General features: G+C 44.0%; 1 protein-coding gene across 7 annotated transcripts in view; it reads right to left on the bottom strand.

Moving 5' to 3' along the window:
* The window catches only part of LOC142836735 (nuclear autoantigen Sp-100-like), a 60,792-nt gene that overhangs the window by 2,532 nt on the left and 41,386 nt on the right, over positions 1-16,874 (bottom strand). For 4 of the 7 annotated variants that reach the window (XM_075951262.1, XM_075951261.1, XM_075951263.1 and 1 more), the window contains 4 exons: positions 10,318-10,422; positions 7,686-7,828; positions 6,278-6,316; positions 4,911-5,150 (listed from right to left, as the gene is read on the bottom strand). In XM_075951262.1, coding sequence (XP_075807377.1) covers positions 4,911-5,150; positions 6,278-6,316; positions 7,686-7,828; positions 10,318-10,422 — 527 coding nt within the window. Of the gene's footprint in view, position 1; positions 1,988-3,249; positions 3,552-4,910; positions 5,151-6,277; positions 6,317-7,685; positions 7,829-10,317; positions 10,423-16,874 lie in introns of those variants that run through there. The other 3 variants (XR_012908162.1, XM_075951265.1, XM_075951267.1) reach the window with 3 other exon arrangements.

Raw genomic sequence — 16,874 nt, 5'->3', positions numbered from 1 at the left:
AAATTGACAAAGCAACCTTTAGGGAGAAATAAAAGAATATAGTTGTGTGAATTGTAGCACCCTATCATCTGGGAAAAGATTATTAATCTGGTCTTGAAATTGAGCAAGCACAATTGCCCAACAATCATTATTTTGAAATAACTAATCAATCTGTTGCTTAATATAAGAAGTGTTCTTCACATTAGGTTCCCTGCCAAAATATCGCCTAGATTCCATTCTGCTCTTCCATATTAAACAAGTTAATGCTTCAAAATAAGGGTTTAATACCTTGACTGGTAAGACAGGAAGTTGTATCCACATAAACGGACTGTTTTGCCATAAAACCACTGTGGGAGTAAGTTTTGTAGGTAATATACATGCTTGCCAAGGTTTATCATAATTAATATAATGTACCTGCTGTTTTTGTATTGCATACTCCACTTGTTCCAGTACCTGTTGGGCAGCTTCAGTAAGCTGTCAGGTAGAATTCAGGTCATTGCTTCCTTTAAGCATCCAAGCTGTTGGGGCTGGAGAGATGGCTCAGAGGTTAAGAGCATTGTCTGCTCTTCCAAAGGTCCTGAGTTCAATTCCCAGCAACCACATGGTGGCTCACAACCATCTGTAATGGGGTCTGGTGCCCTCTTCTGGCCTACAGGTATACACACAGACAGAATATTGTATAATAAATAAATATTTTTTTTAAAAAAAGCATCCAAGCTGTAAGCCCCCCTAGTTGACAGGTTTCCAAAGACACCTGGCTGGAGGTGCATTTGCATTTCAATAGACACTTGACTGCTTGTGGGCTATTTCTCAGTAGCTCAGCTATCTGGCTGAGAACCAGGATCTAGGCTCTCAGCTGAAGCTGGGAGCCAGGAGGGGTGCAAATCATGCTCCGGGATGCTGCTTGGCCCTGTGCTGCCTCTGGGTACTTGGAACCTGGAGGCGTTAGTCCATCCATGCCTGCTGTGCCTGGGCTGTGTGCTCAGGTTTCCAGGTGCCTGCCACCGCAGCTGCTCTGAAACCACTCCCTCCCCCATCCACCACTGAGGCAGGCCATCTTCCTTTGGCTTCCAGTTTGAGCTTCTTCCTTTCCAGCTCTCTCCCAAAGAAGCAGCTTCTGCCTTGCTCCCTTCTTCCCACTTATCCCCTCCTCCCTCTGTTTCTCTTTCTCTCTGCCTCTCTGCTTTTCTCCCCTTTCCCTTCCCTTTCATAACTCACTAAATAAATATCCAACCTCATTCTGCCTACCCATCTCGGTCTCTCACTGGCCACGTGGCTGCAGCTCCTCATGGGACTGGTTGCCCCGCCCAAATCTCTCACCCACCAGGCAACTCCCTGCCTAGGCTCCCTACCTAGGACCCTCTAGTCTTCATGGCCTATAGGCCACTCAGGAGCTCCCTGCCTGGGGCTGGCTGCCCTTGTGGTCCACAGTGGTCTTGTGCCCACTGCCCACTGCCACACCTCAGGGACCTGCAGTGTTTCTGCCACTGCACCCCTCGGGGATCCACAGCATTTTACTTTTGTCATAACACAAGCTCTGTAGTCTCTTTGATAAACTGCCACTTCTTACAAAGTTATATATGCCCAGGGATATATGGTAGGAGGCAGAAGGAAGGCAGTGGTCTGAATTCCCTGAAAAGATAAGACTACTTGGTGAGTGTTTTAAATAAAGACCAGCTCTGATACTCTCACCCACTTTCCTTCAGAAAAGAGAGAGAGAGAGAGAGAGAGAGAGAGAGAGAGAGAGAGAGAGAGAGAGAGAGAGAGAGAGAGAGAGAGATTTTCAGGCTTCACAGAACATCTACCCCAATTCTTTCAGGATTGCCTGTACTAACTTCAGTTGAAAGTCTAGGACCATCCTTGTCTTTTCCACAGGTGTGTTACTTACTTTACTGAAACTGGCTCATCATGTGAGTGTGTAAACACAAGGGTGTGTGGGTCTGAGTGTGTCTCTCCTCTTAAAGGCATGCTTCATGTCTGCTGCTGCTGGGCAGGGCACACCTGTTGACTGAGTGGGTAAGGAAGTTTAGAGGACTTTTTCTGGGTCCTCTCGTGACTCCAGAATCAGGCTGGGTGTGAGAATAACCAGGATTCCGGTGCTGTGTTCAGTGAAGAATAAGGAAGCATGGTTTATTCCTCCTGAAGAAGCACTTGAGACAAAGCTGTTACTTGGGTAATGATTTTGGATGCTATGTAAAAACCCAAACAGCCTGAGGCCTCTGCAGACGGAAGAACTCAGACTGAATTTAGAAGAGAATTATGAACTTGTGAGGCATTTGGCCCAGAATCAACTCCCTGTTTCCAATTGCCTGACCTTGAGAGCAGCCACAGCCCTATTCAGGGCAGACTAAACTTTGGTAGGAGGCTTTCTAGTAAGTAGAGTAATGGAAACACAAAAAGCATAAAACAAGCAAAACCGCCGGGCAATGGTGGCGCATGCCTTTAATCCCAGCACTCGGGAGGCAGAGGCAGGTGGATCTCTGTGAGTTCGAGACCAGCCTGGTCTACAGAACTAGTTCCAGGACAGGCTCCAAAGCCACAGAGAAACCCTGTCTCGAAAAAACAAAAAAACAAAACAAAAAAACAAAACAAAAAAAAACCCTAACAACCAGAATTTCTGGACAGTGAAGAGGAAATTTCAGAAAAGAGAAAGCCAAGGGCCTGGATGATAACAAGGTAAACAGAACTCTTTCTGAACTGAGAATTAAGCCTTGTCCTTCATGCTGTTTGCTATCTGAGGAGTATAATTACATACACCCTCTGCTGTAACAAAAGCCTTCTACTTCTGGCTTAAGCAGGAGCAGGTAGGTACCTGCCAACCCAATCGGTCTTGACCCAGAATGGGACCCCAGGCCCCCAGAACCCATTTAGCCACCAGAAATTGGATGCTCACAACACCCAACAGAAAATGCCGATGGAAGCCAGGCTGTCAGCCACAGTTCCCAGTTGAGTTACTTCTTCATGGCTGAGCTCTCAGGGCTGAAGTCTGGCTTCTCCTTCCCATTTTACATCACAGGATAAACCGTTTTAATAGAAATGTTAGAAATGGTTCACCTTCTAGCTGTTCCCAAGGACAGTGTGTTCATTCCCGGCCTGTTTTACTGGTTTATCTGCCCAGCCACTCAGTTAGAGGGGCCAGGCCATTCTTAGAAAAGATGCTTTGGAGGACATTCGGAGACAAACCTGTGTGGGTTTACAATGGGGGAGGAGTACATTCTGCTTTCAGAGTCACCTTCTCAGTGGGCTTCCTCAGCACCTGACAGCTCAACATTGTGATGTACATTGCAAAGTTTTATTTAGGAAGATAATTGAACAGGAAGGATATTACAGAAGTCGGGAGTAGAAGGTTGGCAGGGCATTTACACAGAAGGGCAGAGGGGAGGGTGGGCTCTCTGAGCACTGTGCAGTTGACAGCTGGAGGGATGGGTGGTGGATGGAATACAAAGAACTATGAGAAGAAAATTGTGTGCTTATACTGTTGAGGCTGTTGGTTTGTATCATTGGTTGAAAATTTTCTTTTCAAAGTAGGATTGGATTCCTACTGTGACTTCAAGATTGTTGAGCTTGCTGTTCTGAAAGGGAAGTAGAAAATCAGTGATAGCTGTCACTCGGTAAGCTTGGCTATTCCAATGGGGAGGTTTAACACAGCTAAGAGAAGCTTTGGGTGGGTGGGGGGCTTAAAGATTGCTCAGTAGGTAAAGGCACCTGCTGCTAAGCAAATTGAGTTCAGTCCCTGGGATCCATGTGGTGGAAAGAGAATCGACTCCAGCAAGCTGTCCTCTGACCTCCACACGCACCACACCCTGCATACACTGATGTACTGTCTTCCCACAAAGTCAACGGATAGAAGTGTAACCATTTTCTTTCTAAAGAAAAAAGTTATATTCCCTGAGGGTTTGGTTATATCTCTTTCTTGGGAAGACAGAAATAAAACTAGTATTGCAGGCTTAATTTCCCTTGCTCCAGATGCTTGAGATCAGCAGTAGTTTGGGTTTTATATACTGGGATATTTGCCTATACATGATGAGATACCACAGGAGTGGGATCAAAGTCAAAATCCAAAACTCACCTGGTTTATATAAATATTTCACATATAGGTCGAAAGCAATTTTATACAATATTTTTCAAATATTTTGCAAGAAACAAAGTTTTCATGGTATAGATTTTCCACTCTACCGTGTTGGTCTAGGTGAGATACAACAGCAGAAATGAGCAGGGTCTTCCTTTTCCTACACTTTTAATCCCTTGGAAATTTATTAGGATAGATAAGGAGTTATGGAATTTGAATAAGAAGTAGAATCTTAATGCAACTGAAATGCTATCAAGGCAGTGGTGGCACACACTTCTGCCTCATCCTAGAGAAGTGGAGGTGGGTGGAGCTCTGTGAGTTCAAGACTGTTCGGGTCTATGTAGCAAGACCTTCTAAAAGTATCCTTTCAGCAAGCCACTTGTCACGCTTAGTTAAAAATAAACTAAAAGACGATATTAGGGTCTCAAACTAGCCACAAAAGGTAAACTGGCAGAATGTTACTTATTCATTTTAGGCCCAACACTTCAGTGAGCTATATCTTATCTCACATACCCACCCTGAATTTGGAACACAAAGAGCTGTCATTTATATTGAACTAAAATAGAAGGTAATGGGGTTACATTAATGGCTCTTTCTAAGTTGATCAGAGATAGCAGAATATAGTTCCTACACCCCAAACTCATGTCACTCTGGACAAGATGAAGTTTTCACGCCCACTTCATGCCTCAGTGGGCAAAAACTCAATGTGACAATGTCATTGTATCTCCTTCCCCACCTCTCAGTTGTCTACCTTGACCTCTGTGTGGGCTTGCTCCATGATGAGGGAAATTGTAGCATCTACCTGACCTTAGGAAAAGTGACTCACCTCAAAGAGAAAAGAAAGCAAAGCAGAGATTCTTACTATATGAGAATGCTGTGGTTCTGAAAGATGAGGCGCATGTTCTCCACAAAACGTTGTACTGAGTGGTATGCCTTCTAGTTCAGCCTGTTCTTGATTTTGTTTATCCGCATGTGCTCCCAGAGGTCTGGAAAGTCCTCTTTCCTCTGTTGTGTGAAGAACTGAAGGAGTGCTGCCAGCGTAGCCCTGAGTTGGTCTTTCGTGTACTCTGTTGTCATTTCCACATATCCCGGATCTCCTGGCCTTCAGCATTCAGGCAAAATGCTTAGTCAGCCTAGGTGCTAGCATTTCTGGGGCCCCACAGCTGTGCATGTGCCCTCAGCATTCAGTCATGCCAGGGCCTTATTACCTATGTAATCCATGTGCATGCGTAGCATGGCCATGTAATCTATATGTATGCATGACTATGTAAAACCCTATACACATGCACTGAACTACCTTTAAAATGTGGACATGCCCACCCCATGTTCTTTTTTGCCACATTTTTTTGAGACAGGCCTGTGCACCAACCTCTTTCCTTTCTCTTTATGAATAAAATCTCTTAAAGCAGTTTTTGTTGTCTATTCTTGTGCATGGTAATATCATTGGTGCCGAGGCACAACAGGCTCCCCCACTGCCCAAGACTGGGTTCACCTACAACTGCCCATATTCTATCTGCCAGGCTGCTCGGTCACTGTGCATAACACCGGCTGCTTCAATGGAGAGTTTGTTCCCTTCTTGTTGGCGTATATACTTCCCTGAACCCATGGGAGTGACTGTTGGGTGTCCAACATCCTTCTGGTGTTCTAGACAACAGGGGTATACTTACCCACTGCTTTCAAGGCTATGGATGGCCCCTTTTGCTGACAGTCACCTCTGGCAATTCCCCATGGCTGAGGACGGCATGTATGTACACACACACACACACACACACACACACACACACACGATTCTATCTAATGACCTACTTCCTGAGGAGCACAGGCAAATTTGGGAACAGGCCAGAATATGTGCAGACAATATAATGGTCTGTCCTGTCCCTTTAAGAGACAAGCCCTGCCCACTCTCCCACATTGTCCACTGAGGCAAGCAGATTTTCTTTCTGCTTCCAGCCTGAGTTCCTTCCTTTCCTTCTCTCTCATGAAGAGGCCGTTTTTGCCTTGCTCCCTTCTCCCTACTTCTCCCCTTTCCCCCATGTTTCTCTCTCTCTCTCTCTCTCTCTCTCTCTCTCTCTCTCTCTCTTTCCCTCTCTCTCTGCCTCTCTGCTCTTCTCCCTTCTCCCCTTCCACCTTTCCTCCCCCCCCATAACCCACTAAATAAATATCCAACCTCACTCTGCATGGTGTGATAATAGCCTCAGACATCATGGAAGGAGATCTTGGAATAATTACCTTTTTCTTCATCGTTGGTGGGTTTGGTAGAGATCCTTTCTGAAAGACAGAGATGTTAATGATAGGATAAGTCTTTGCTTTTATTTTGTATTTCTAACTGCTTTCTAGTTATTCTGTCTGGATGTACCATTGTTAAATACAAGTTGTCATGGAAATTACTCCCCATGTGCCCTCACACTGAGTCAAGGAGACATTTAACCACCTTTTTCTGGCCTGGTGATTTTCACAGTGAGCTCAGACAAGAGATGCTACTTGATCTCCCACAGTTTCCAGACACATTGAGGGCTGGTTTCTAATGCCCTTCTTTCCCCATGCAGAAAACCCCACCCTACACTTTGTCAGAACTATCTTCTGTGACCCAGCTCAGGAAAGACTGTTCCATGACATGGCTTTTAGCCCTAAACCCAGAAATAGCCATCCCACCCCTTGGCTTTAGCATCATTTCCTGCAAACACCTCTCCCCCACAGTAGTAGTAGGGTATGAAGGTGCAGCCTTGCCCTGGCCAGAGGCTCACACCTGTACTCCCCATGGCTTCAGGTGCAGCTTAGTTGATACACGACGAACAAAGTTCTTTGCTTTTTTGTGAGAACAACACAGGAAAAGGCCATCTGAGATACATGACAGAATATGTGGCAGTGCCAGAAGAGATCATTTCAGTTGCCAAGGAAACCTCCTGAATTTCCCAATTCAGAGGGTGAACAGAAATGAAGAGCAAAGAACTTTTTAAAAATTATTTTTCATTTATTTACTCTTATGTGTGGGTAGATGGAGTTGAGGCTGGTCTTACTCTGTAACCTGTGCTGTCCTGAAACAACAGAGTTTAGGCCAGCCTTGAGCTCTGAGTCTCCCAAGTGCTGGGATTACAGGTTTGGCTCACGACAATCAGGTGTTCAAGAACAAGTGTGAGACAATGGCCTGGGAGAAGAACTGCTGGAACATTCTGTAACTCAGGTATCCACATGTGTGCATTATTTTCAGACGTGTAATTGTATTGTTTTCATCACCAACACTCCACATTTAAATTATATCCATGGTATCAAGGTTTATGCAACTAGTTAATGGTAAAGGTCACAGTCTTTTCATCCAAAGGGTGCAAATTAATGCATTTAAGAGGATTAAAGTGTAATACAAGCCAGCCCAGGTAACACCTAAGTGCATACTGGTAACAATCCATGCTATGGAACCTAGCTAAGAAGAATCATAATGGTATTGTGGACACTGACATTTTGCTAACATCTGGTGGCAGTGAATTATGACAATAAAATCCTTGGTTGAAGTTATCAGTCACATGGAGAGAGCTTCTAATCTCTTGTTTTACCCCAGAATAATTGAAACTGCCTGTCACATAGAAGCTTTTAATCCACCGTCTTACCCAGGAAACATGGAAGCTATCTACCCCCAGAATACCTCTATCAAGTATCCCAGGGTATATCCATAGCATTGTATGCTTTTCTTCCAGTTCTTAGATTTTTCATGGTCTCCTCTGATTTCAAACTCCCGGAGAGTGAGCCACTCTCCGTTCTCAGTCAGTATACTCTTCTCATGGGTGCCTGTAAGACCAAGACAAACTGAGCAGCCAGCTATGAAAATATCTGCTCTTGCCCATAATATCCTGGATCTGAGGCTGAGGTTTAGTCTCAGGAGGATGTGCATTTCCTTCTCAGTCATCAGGGGCCACACAGCATCCTGATAGGCAAGGACAGAGAATGACTACCACTGGTGTTATCCTTTATGCTTTTCCTAAAAAGAATCCATCTATTTTGTGTGTATTAGTCTTTTGTCTGTAAAGGTGTCTGGGTACATCATCTGTTCTTATTGTCCACAGAAGCCAGAAAAATGGCACTGGATCTCCTGGAACTGTAGGAACAGGTGGTTGTGAGCCAAGTGTGGTTGCTGGGTATTGAACCTGGGTCCTCTGGAAGAACAGTCAGTGTGCTTAACCACAAAGTGCTCTCTCCAGCCTTTGAGGTTACCTTTAAAAGATTGTCAAAAGGAATGGCTCTAATACGTGACCAGGATTCTTACTCTTTCTTTTACTGTGACCCAGTGTAGGTCCAACTTGTATTTCAGAAAGGTGAGTGAGGGCAGACAATTCCCTGCTGGACTCTTGTGAATCCAGCCATGAGGAAGCTGTCACCACAGCTACTTCTATAACATTATACTTCCAGGTCATGACAGTTGATTATTCCTCTTATTTTAGACTCATGACTAGTTGATGTTAAAAGTGATTTAGGAAATGCTGTCTACATGGAACAGCTAAATTCCATGTAGGCAGTAGAATCACGGGGAAAACACTTATTTGTTGCTAACAAAGGACTACTTTGGTGCTAGGGAAACGGTTCAGTGGTGAAGGGCACTGCTGTTCCTGCAGAAGACCCAGGTTCAGTCCTCAGAACCCAATGGGGCTCACATCCATGACTCCAGATCTGATGTCCTCTTCCCATCTCCACGGTCCCCAGGCACACTCAGTGCACAGACACATATGCAGCCCAACACTCATAGGCAGAAAATAAAAGTAAATCTTAAAGAACTGTGCTGTGGAAAGGAAGATCAGCCATGATAGAGGACCAGTGGCACTGTACCCTAACAACTACAATTTCCACAATGTTTTATGTCTATTATCTTTTTTATCACAGCAATGTGGTGAGAGAAGTTTTATTCTCTTTTCAAAGTAGAGGAGGTTTAGTATTAGGGAGCCTGATGCAGATGACAGAGAAACTGACCTGTGGTTGAGCTATGGTTTGAAAGCCCCCCCCCCCCAGGGGTCATATATTGAAATCCTGCTCCGTGACAAGGTGGTATGTGAGGTTGCACTTGATCATGGAGGGTGCTGCCTTTGGGAGGGATTGAGATAGTTCTCATGGGACCCCAGCCACTGTCTGGCTTCCTGTCTTATGGTGTGATCTCTTCCTCCTCCATGTCATACCCCTGCCATGATGCCACCTGCCCTCAGTCTCTCTCCAAAGGCCAACATATGAGGCTGCCTGATCTTGGCCTTTTAGCCTCTAAATCTGTAAGTTAAATAAAGCAGCCTGACTGGATATTTCAGTAGAGCAAAGAACACTGGACTAATAAACCAAGAGAGCTGAGGTTAGAGTGTATCCAAATTCCAATCCAAATCCTCTGTGTTTTCTTACTTAGCTTAAAGTCTGACAGAGGTTACATCTAATGGACCCACTAAGGTTGATGCTTTCTCAGACACATATACTTCCCATCCTGGTGGGTTAGGGCTTAGTCTAGTATGAGATGCTAAATAGGCATCTTATCACCTCTTTTCACAGGGGGAGGAAAGCTGACCTGATAGGCCAGGGACGTATGATATTTAAATTCACAAAACTTCAGCTTAGGGTGCAGCTCAGTGAGAGGGCGTTTGCCTCAAAGGCACAGGCCCTGGGTTTAATCCCAATAGTACAAGAAAGAGAAAAGGAAAAAGAAATTAAAAATGTCCTCATTGCTACTCCTCTCTTGTGTTTGGTGCAGAAAAGAATGAACACAGCAGGCCTGAGACTCTGAAGAAACGCCGCCTGGCACAGTCGGACTTCGGCTGTAGTCTGCAAATGTGACTTTGGGGAGAGCTTTTGTCACTTTCAGAAACACAGAGTAACTCTCAAAATGCCAAAACCATTTACAGTTTATTTCACAAACAAGACCCGCTGTACTTGTGGGTGTCTGGATTTGGTGTGCGCTATGCAGATAGGTACCTGAATAAATCCATGCTGTTAGAAGCCCTGGCCCTGGGCTAGGGCAGACTTTTGAAAGAAAGCCTTTCACACTTTCATTGCTGGGGTGGTTGATTGCACCCTGTGTGTCCCCACTAGGAGAGCATCGTCAAAAGCTTCTGGCTCCTCTGGACTTGGCCTCTCATGCCCTCTTCTCATTGGTAACTTGGCCTCAAACCCTCACTTCAGTAACGGGTGTGACATTGCCGATATCATGAGTCCCATAAACTGACTCTGGGATGAGACACCCCCAACACAGGTTCCCACCCCATACATGGTGCCATTGTCCAGGTGAAGAGCACAGAAGATCTGAAACTCACCTTTCTTAAATTTCTCCCTATACAGAGTTCCCTTAGCAGTACCACAGGTCACCGGAAGCTCGGGAATGTTAAAATCCACATTGAATTGTTTGGGAATTCTTGGACCTGCAGGGACATAATTTGCTTTATTATAGATCTGTGCATGCCCTTCCCTCTACCCACTTTGGTATCTTCTTTCTGCAACTTAAAACACATCATTTTTTCCTCAGGAATTAGTTACACCTGAAGGGATTTCTTTTATGAATGATTAGATTCTTACAGATAACAACCTGCTCTGCTCCTATCCTCTGAACTGCATAGTGACTGAAGCCTTGTGTGTCAGAATCCCAGCTCTCAAACAGGTTGGTTGGTCACAGCAGCCACTGTACAGAGACTTTCCTACGAATATTTTGAATAGATCGTTCTCATTATGCAATGGCTTGGGAGTTCTGCATATGGGAATGATAACTCTCAAATTTTGTTCTGCTGTTGGAGGCATCTCCGGTAGAGGGGGATGGAAGGGGGCACCCAATGAGGTGATGTCATCACTCTCCTTTCATCTGATTTGCTGTCTTTCTCCTCTTCTGAGCTTGCCTGAGGCCTCAGGCAGTTTCTCTAGAAGATTCTGCAATTCTAAAGGAGCCCTGCATACCACTCTAAGGGTGATTGTGTTAGACACAGAAAGCCGTGAGGGTGTTTATATTTAAACAACATGGTGTTGATATGGCTACCTGATATGTCAGCTCAAACATGGCTGACACTGTACATGGTGGGAAGGGGGGATGACAATGAGTTAGCACATTGAGTTAGCTGACACCAAGTATCTGGAAACCCCAAAGTAAATAGTGATGCCATGTTTTAGATAATCAGTTCTGGCAGAGTGCAGCTTTTGCGTGGTTCTGTATAAATATGGCCTTGAGGCCACCTTTACCAGCTTGCCTGCCTGTATGTGTATCTGCAAGCTTGTGTGTCTACCTCCACTCAGCCTGCCTGTCTATGTCCCAGCACATGCCTGGTGCCTGCTGGTGATGCCTGTGTCTGGCAGTCTGTGTGTATGTCTCATTTGTGTGGGATCCAATCTCAATGAACCAGATATTGAAGGCCTTAAAATGAACTTCCGTATTAGTGGCTTCAGTCTTTCCAGCCAGTTTAAAGGTTCCATCAAAGACACTGTGGGGATGGGATGGGGTGGGAGGAGCACCCCACAGCTACTTCAGAGCAGTTTCACAAAACAACATAGGCCCTGGTAGGGCACTCAGCTTAACTCACCTGAAATGGGAAGCCACATTTTTTTTTTTTAAAAAATGTGTTTTTTTAAAAAAAAATGTGCATTGGTATTTTACCTATATCTGTGTCTGTGTGAGGGTGTCAGATACCGCGGAGGGAGAGTTACAGGTAGTTGAAGGTTACCATTTGGGTGCTGAGAATTGAACCCGGGTTCTCTGGAAGAACAGAGAACTCATAACTGCTGAGCCACTTGTTAGCCCAGCTCTTCTTGTCTTAATACCCACCTTCTAATACTGAAACTGTACATGGACTATTTAAAATAATAATGTAGCTACAACTACCACATGTTATTTCAAACAATTTCATTAATAATGCTATCATCCGAAGAGAGAGAGGTTGTCAGGGTGTGAGTCTTGGGCTTTCTCAGAGAATCATCAGGTGTCAGGATGACTGTGAACAATGTACCAGGACCCCAAATCCTGGGTCAGGGCTCTTGTCTAAGCATGGAGTACAGTGCACAGAAGGGGACAGGGAGTGTGATCCTGCCAGTGTCAACCTTCCCTACTCCAGTCTTCCTGAGAGAGGCTACATTTCTTTTTCTGTCTTCTTTTTATCGTTGCTGTTTATTTATTTATAGAGATAGGGTCTTACTTTATAGCCTGTTGGCTTGGGGCTCAGTATATAGCCCAGAAGAGAAGGTATATTTTTCTGAAAGTAGTTGTCAGATATTTCCTTTAAGTCATAGTAAAGGTTTGTCATAAATCTGGTCTGTAGATAAGTCAGGGAAGGTGAGATTATCACACTCATTAATGGGTTGTGTAAAGATGAAGTTTATGGCTAGAGGCAGTCAGGGGTGGCTACTGGCTAAGTGGGAATCAGCAAGAGAATTTATGAAGAAGCGTGATTCGTGTAGCCTGGAAGGAACTCTGGAGATAAGAATTTGATGGGTTATTTGAGAAACACAGCCCACGGTGACAGCACTAGGCTGTTGATCTTCTAGAAGGACCACGAATGTCTTAATCACAAAGCAAGTCAGTCACTATCAACCTTGGGCACTGCTTCTGCTGAACTAAGTGGAAAATTTATGGTCATACGCATACATGCGTATGCACATATAGACACTATAATGAGATAGCAGGTTGGGTAGAGAAAGAGGGGGAACAGAGATTTAAGGAGAGGTAGGAAGGAGGGAGAAAAGGAGGTACTAGCTGCTCTCCCTAACCTTCTAGTTGTTAACATGGTAGATGCTCCATAGGCTGGAGAGGTGGCTATCCATGGTGCTTACCAAGTTGCTTGGAGAGTTATAGACTGTGAAGTCATCCAAAGAGCTGGGGTGGCCTTGACAATAGTCAATCTAACACGTTACTTAACCTACAGATGAGTTCAACTGAGGCATAAGGGAAGAAGTGACTGACTCAGGTCTGTATGGTGACCTCATGGGGTTGATCCCGAGGAGGGGCAGCAGTGCCATCTATCACTTAAAAAGTGTTCCTCCTGTTTTGCTTTATGACTCATTCTGTCATCAAAAGTTTAACAGAGGCTGTAGTGACCTTGTCTCATCACAGACATATCAAGTCACTTGTTAGTGGGGGTGTCATCTTTTGTCCCTTTCCCCAAAATACTTTGGGAACTGACTAAAATGGGTATATTTCTCAACAGTTACCATGGCTATAATGACTTGTTATTGGAAGTATGTAATAAGAAGAATGAAAATTTAGTACTGAAAATGTATCATGGTTTGTTTTTAACCTTTTTCCCAGCTTGTTTCCATTGGGATTTTGATGTTCTGAATTAAGTATTCTTCAAGTCTATTTCTCTTTTTCCCTGAGAAAATAGGAAACTGTTGGGACCATTTGGAGCCCTGGCCTCCAGCTGCTCTTCCCTGCTAGTGACCTTTACTTGGCCTTCTGATTTGAGCTACTGAAAGCTGTGTCAAAGTTTTTTACCAGTTCTGCTTCCTGAGCATGTGTTGCCTTGCCTTGAGGATCAGGGGATGAAGTTTTCACCTCTGGCCCACTTGACTGTGGATATATAAGCTTCCGTGGTGCTATTCAATAAAGGGGCTTCTTTACCAGTGACTAGAGGTGTGTTTCTCTGTCTGTACTGTCTCTGTGTGTTTCAATCTCCATTCTCTTGCCCGAGGCTCATGAATTGTACGGTAGCACATAGAGTTGGGCATTGGGCGCTACAGGAAACGAAAACAAAGCCAGATACTTCTAAAAGGTTACAATATATGTAGTAGTGTTTTCAGTCTTTCTTTGTTGCTGTAACTTGTAAAAAGTCTAGTACATAGTAAGAAATACATAGCCTATAGGTTTGTAATTACCAAGTCTTTGTTATTTAACCTGCTGTTCCGGCATTATGTCAATTTGACAAAAGCTAGAATCATCAGAGAGGAGAGTGCCTCAGTTGAGGAAATGCCTCCATAACATCAGGCCACACACAAGCCTGCAGGGCATTTTCTTAATTAGTGATTGGTGGGGAGGGCCCAGCCCATGATGGGTGGTGACATCCCTGGGCTGGTGACCCCGGGTTCTATAAGAAAGCAGACAAATCAAGCTATGATGAACAAGCCAGAAAACAGCACCCTCCACGGCCTCGCTTCAGCTCCTACCTCCAGGTTCCTGCCCTCACTGCTTTTGATGAGCTGTGATCTGGAAGTGTGAGTGGAATAAACCTTTCCTCTCCAAGTTGCTTTGGCCTTAGGGATTCATCTCAGCCACAGTCACCCAAACTAGGGCACCTGGGTTTACCCTGATGCCATTTTCGTGGCCTTGACCTTGATTTACTTAATTTACTCTGACATTAACACAGAAATATCTTCAGGCAGTTTTGTTTGTATCCCAAGGGACACTGTGAAAATAATAATAATAATGAGAATTAACACTTTAGTGCTTGCTGAGTGCAAGCTCGATGTGAGGCTGTATGGTTTGGATTTTAAATATCTCCAAAGGCTCGTGTGCTTAGAGGTCTCCTATGTTCAAGCTACGCCTAGTTCAGATCACTTATTGTATCTCAGCTCCTTCTCCAGCACCATGTCTGCCTGCTTGCCACCATATCCCACCATGATCATAATGGACTTCATCTCTGAAATGTAAGTCACACAATTAAATGTTTTCCTTTATAAGAGTTGCTGTGGTCATGGTGTCTTCAAAGAACAGAAACCCCGACCAAGACAGTGTGTATGCCCCGTCACACCCAGCCTAACATGTTTTAGGAAATATAACTTTTATGCTGATAAGCATTAATTCTGCTTATAGGATTATTATCACTCCTACCTTGGAAGTGTAATCAGGTAGGTGAAGATACCTGTGAAAGGAGAATCACAAGTTCAAGGCCAGCCTGGGCTACATGGGCCAGCTTGTCTAAAAGGGAACAAAGAACAACATAAGAATTCTCACTTAACTATTGAGAGAATTGTTCATGCTTTGTAATTAGCTTAAGATATTTTAAAGAAAGGTGAGGAATCTTGGGCTTAAACAGCATGGGTTAGAAACTGTCATAGAAAATTAAATCTATTATCTCTCTATCTATATCTATCAATCACCTGTCCATCAATCTGTCTGTCTGTATGTTTGTATGTCTATCAACTCTATCTATCTATCTATCTATCTATCTATCTGTCTGTCTGTCTGTCTGTCTGTCTGTCTGTCTGTCTATCTATCATTTACCATCTCCTATTTCACTGCTTTTAGATGAAATCCTTTTCAGTACTTTTTTCTTTCTGTCAATAGAATCGAGCTTTTCTTGTAAGGTTATATAATGTAATTTCACAGATTAGATTTTTAAAGTGTAAGTCTTTATACAACAAAAGTAATTGCAGAAAGAGTCGAAGGGAAAGTCCCCGATGAATGGTGAAGGAGAGAGCACCCTGCTCCATAAATCTACTGTAGAGATCTGATTTGATGAAATGTTCAAGCAGACTCAGTGAGGGCTTAGGTCCTACTCTCTAGTAAAGCATGGGGTCTCATCTACTCATAAATGTATCAATTAGTTCTGTCTACCAATATGATTTTGTCACTGAAAGAGTGGTTTGAAAGGGTCTTGCAATCAGAAATTAATACTACTCCTCATGAAGCTAATTTCCAGAGAGACCCATAATTCTGGAAGATTTTATCTTTCTTGATAATTTTCGGCCATGATATATTAAGTTACTCTCAGGCCTCTAACCCATATAAACACTTATAAGATTTTATACTGAATCAGCAGCAGTGCAATTCTCTCTCATGCAGGCAGGTAACAAAATGACTTCAGATTTCCTATGCAGTCACACTCCTTTTGAAACAGAATCTTTTCATTGTCTTAGATTTGCCATGTAGGCAAACTGTCTGGGACATTGAACCCCAGGGATTCTCCTGTTTCCACATCCTCTAAGCAGGGATTACAAGATTATAGCACACTTTTTATTTAACAAACAAGGTTTTGGGGATCAAATTCAGGACCCTGTAGGCATTTTATCAGCTGAACTTTGTATCTAGCTTTGTGTGTCTGTGAGTATGTGTGTGTGTGTGTGTGTGTGTGTGTGTGTGTGCCTCGGTTGGTAAAGTGTTTCTCACTAAGCATGAAGACCTGAGTTCAGATCCCCAGTACTGTGTAAAAACCTGGGGGCAGCACTGAGTATCTATGATCCCAGAGCTGAGGAGATATAGACAGGAAGGTCCCTGAAGCCCATTGACCAGCCACCCTCACTGTATCAGTGAGTTCCAGGTTCAGTGTGATACCTTTGTCTCAAAATGAGGCAGATGATATAGGTGGGTCTCCTGTCTATGTGTTAATTTCATTGCTTAAAAAGAAACTGCCTTGGCTTTTTGATAGGGCAGAACTTAGATAGGCGGAGTAGACAGAACAGAATGCTGGGAGAAAGAAGCAGAGTCTTGCAGAAGCTATGCTTCTCCTACCCAAGATGGACGGTGGTTAGAATCTTGCCAGTAAGCCACCACTTCGTGGTGGTACACAGATTATTAGAAATTGGTTAATCAAGATGTGAGTTAGCCAATAATAGGCTAGAACTAATGGGCCACGCAGTGTTTAAATGAATACAGTTTCGGTGTAATTATTCCAGGGCTAAGCTAGCCATGTGGGAGCCGGGTGGGATGAAAAGCAGACCTGCCCACTCTTTGCCTCATTACTACAGGCAGAGAGATTGAAGATGATATTTAACATCAACTCCTGGTATCTACACATATCAGAGGAAGACACACATGCATATAAGACACAGCCTTATGAGTATGTAGGAAGGCTCAATCCTGCCAAATTGAAGAGTAACTGGGGAGGGATAGTCCTGCCAGCCTGTGAGGGAGAGGACGGGTAGGGTTGGGTAACCCTGCAGCCTGTGTGAGAAGGGTAGGACA

The sequence above is a fragment of the Microtus pennsylvanicus genome, chromosome 17 (genome assembly GCF_037038515.1).
Source record: "Microtus pennsylvanicus isolate mMicPen1 chromosome 17, mMicPen1.hap1, whole genome shotgun sequence".
NCBI lineage: Eukaryota > Metazoa > Chordata > Mammalia > Rodentia > Cricetidae > Microtus > Microtus pennsylvanicus.
Note: the sequence above shows the minus strand (reverse complement) of the source record. Positions and strands in the feature narration are given on the sequence as shown.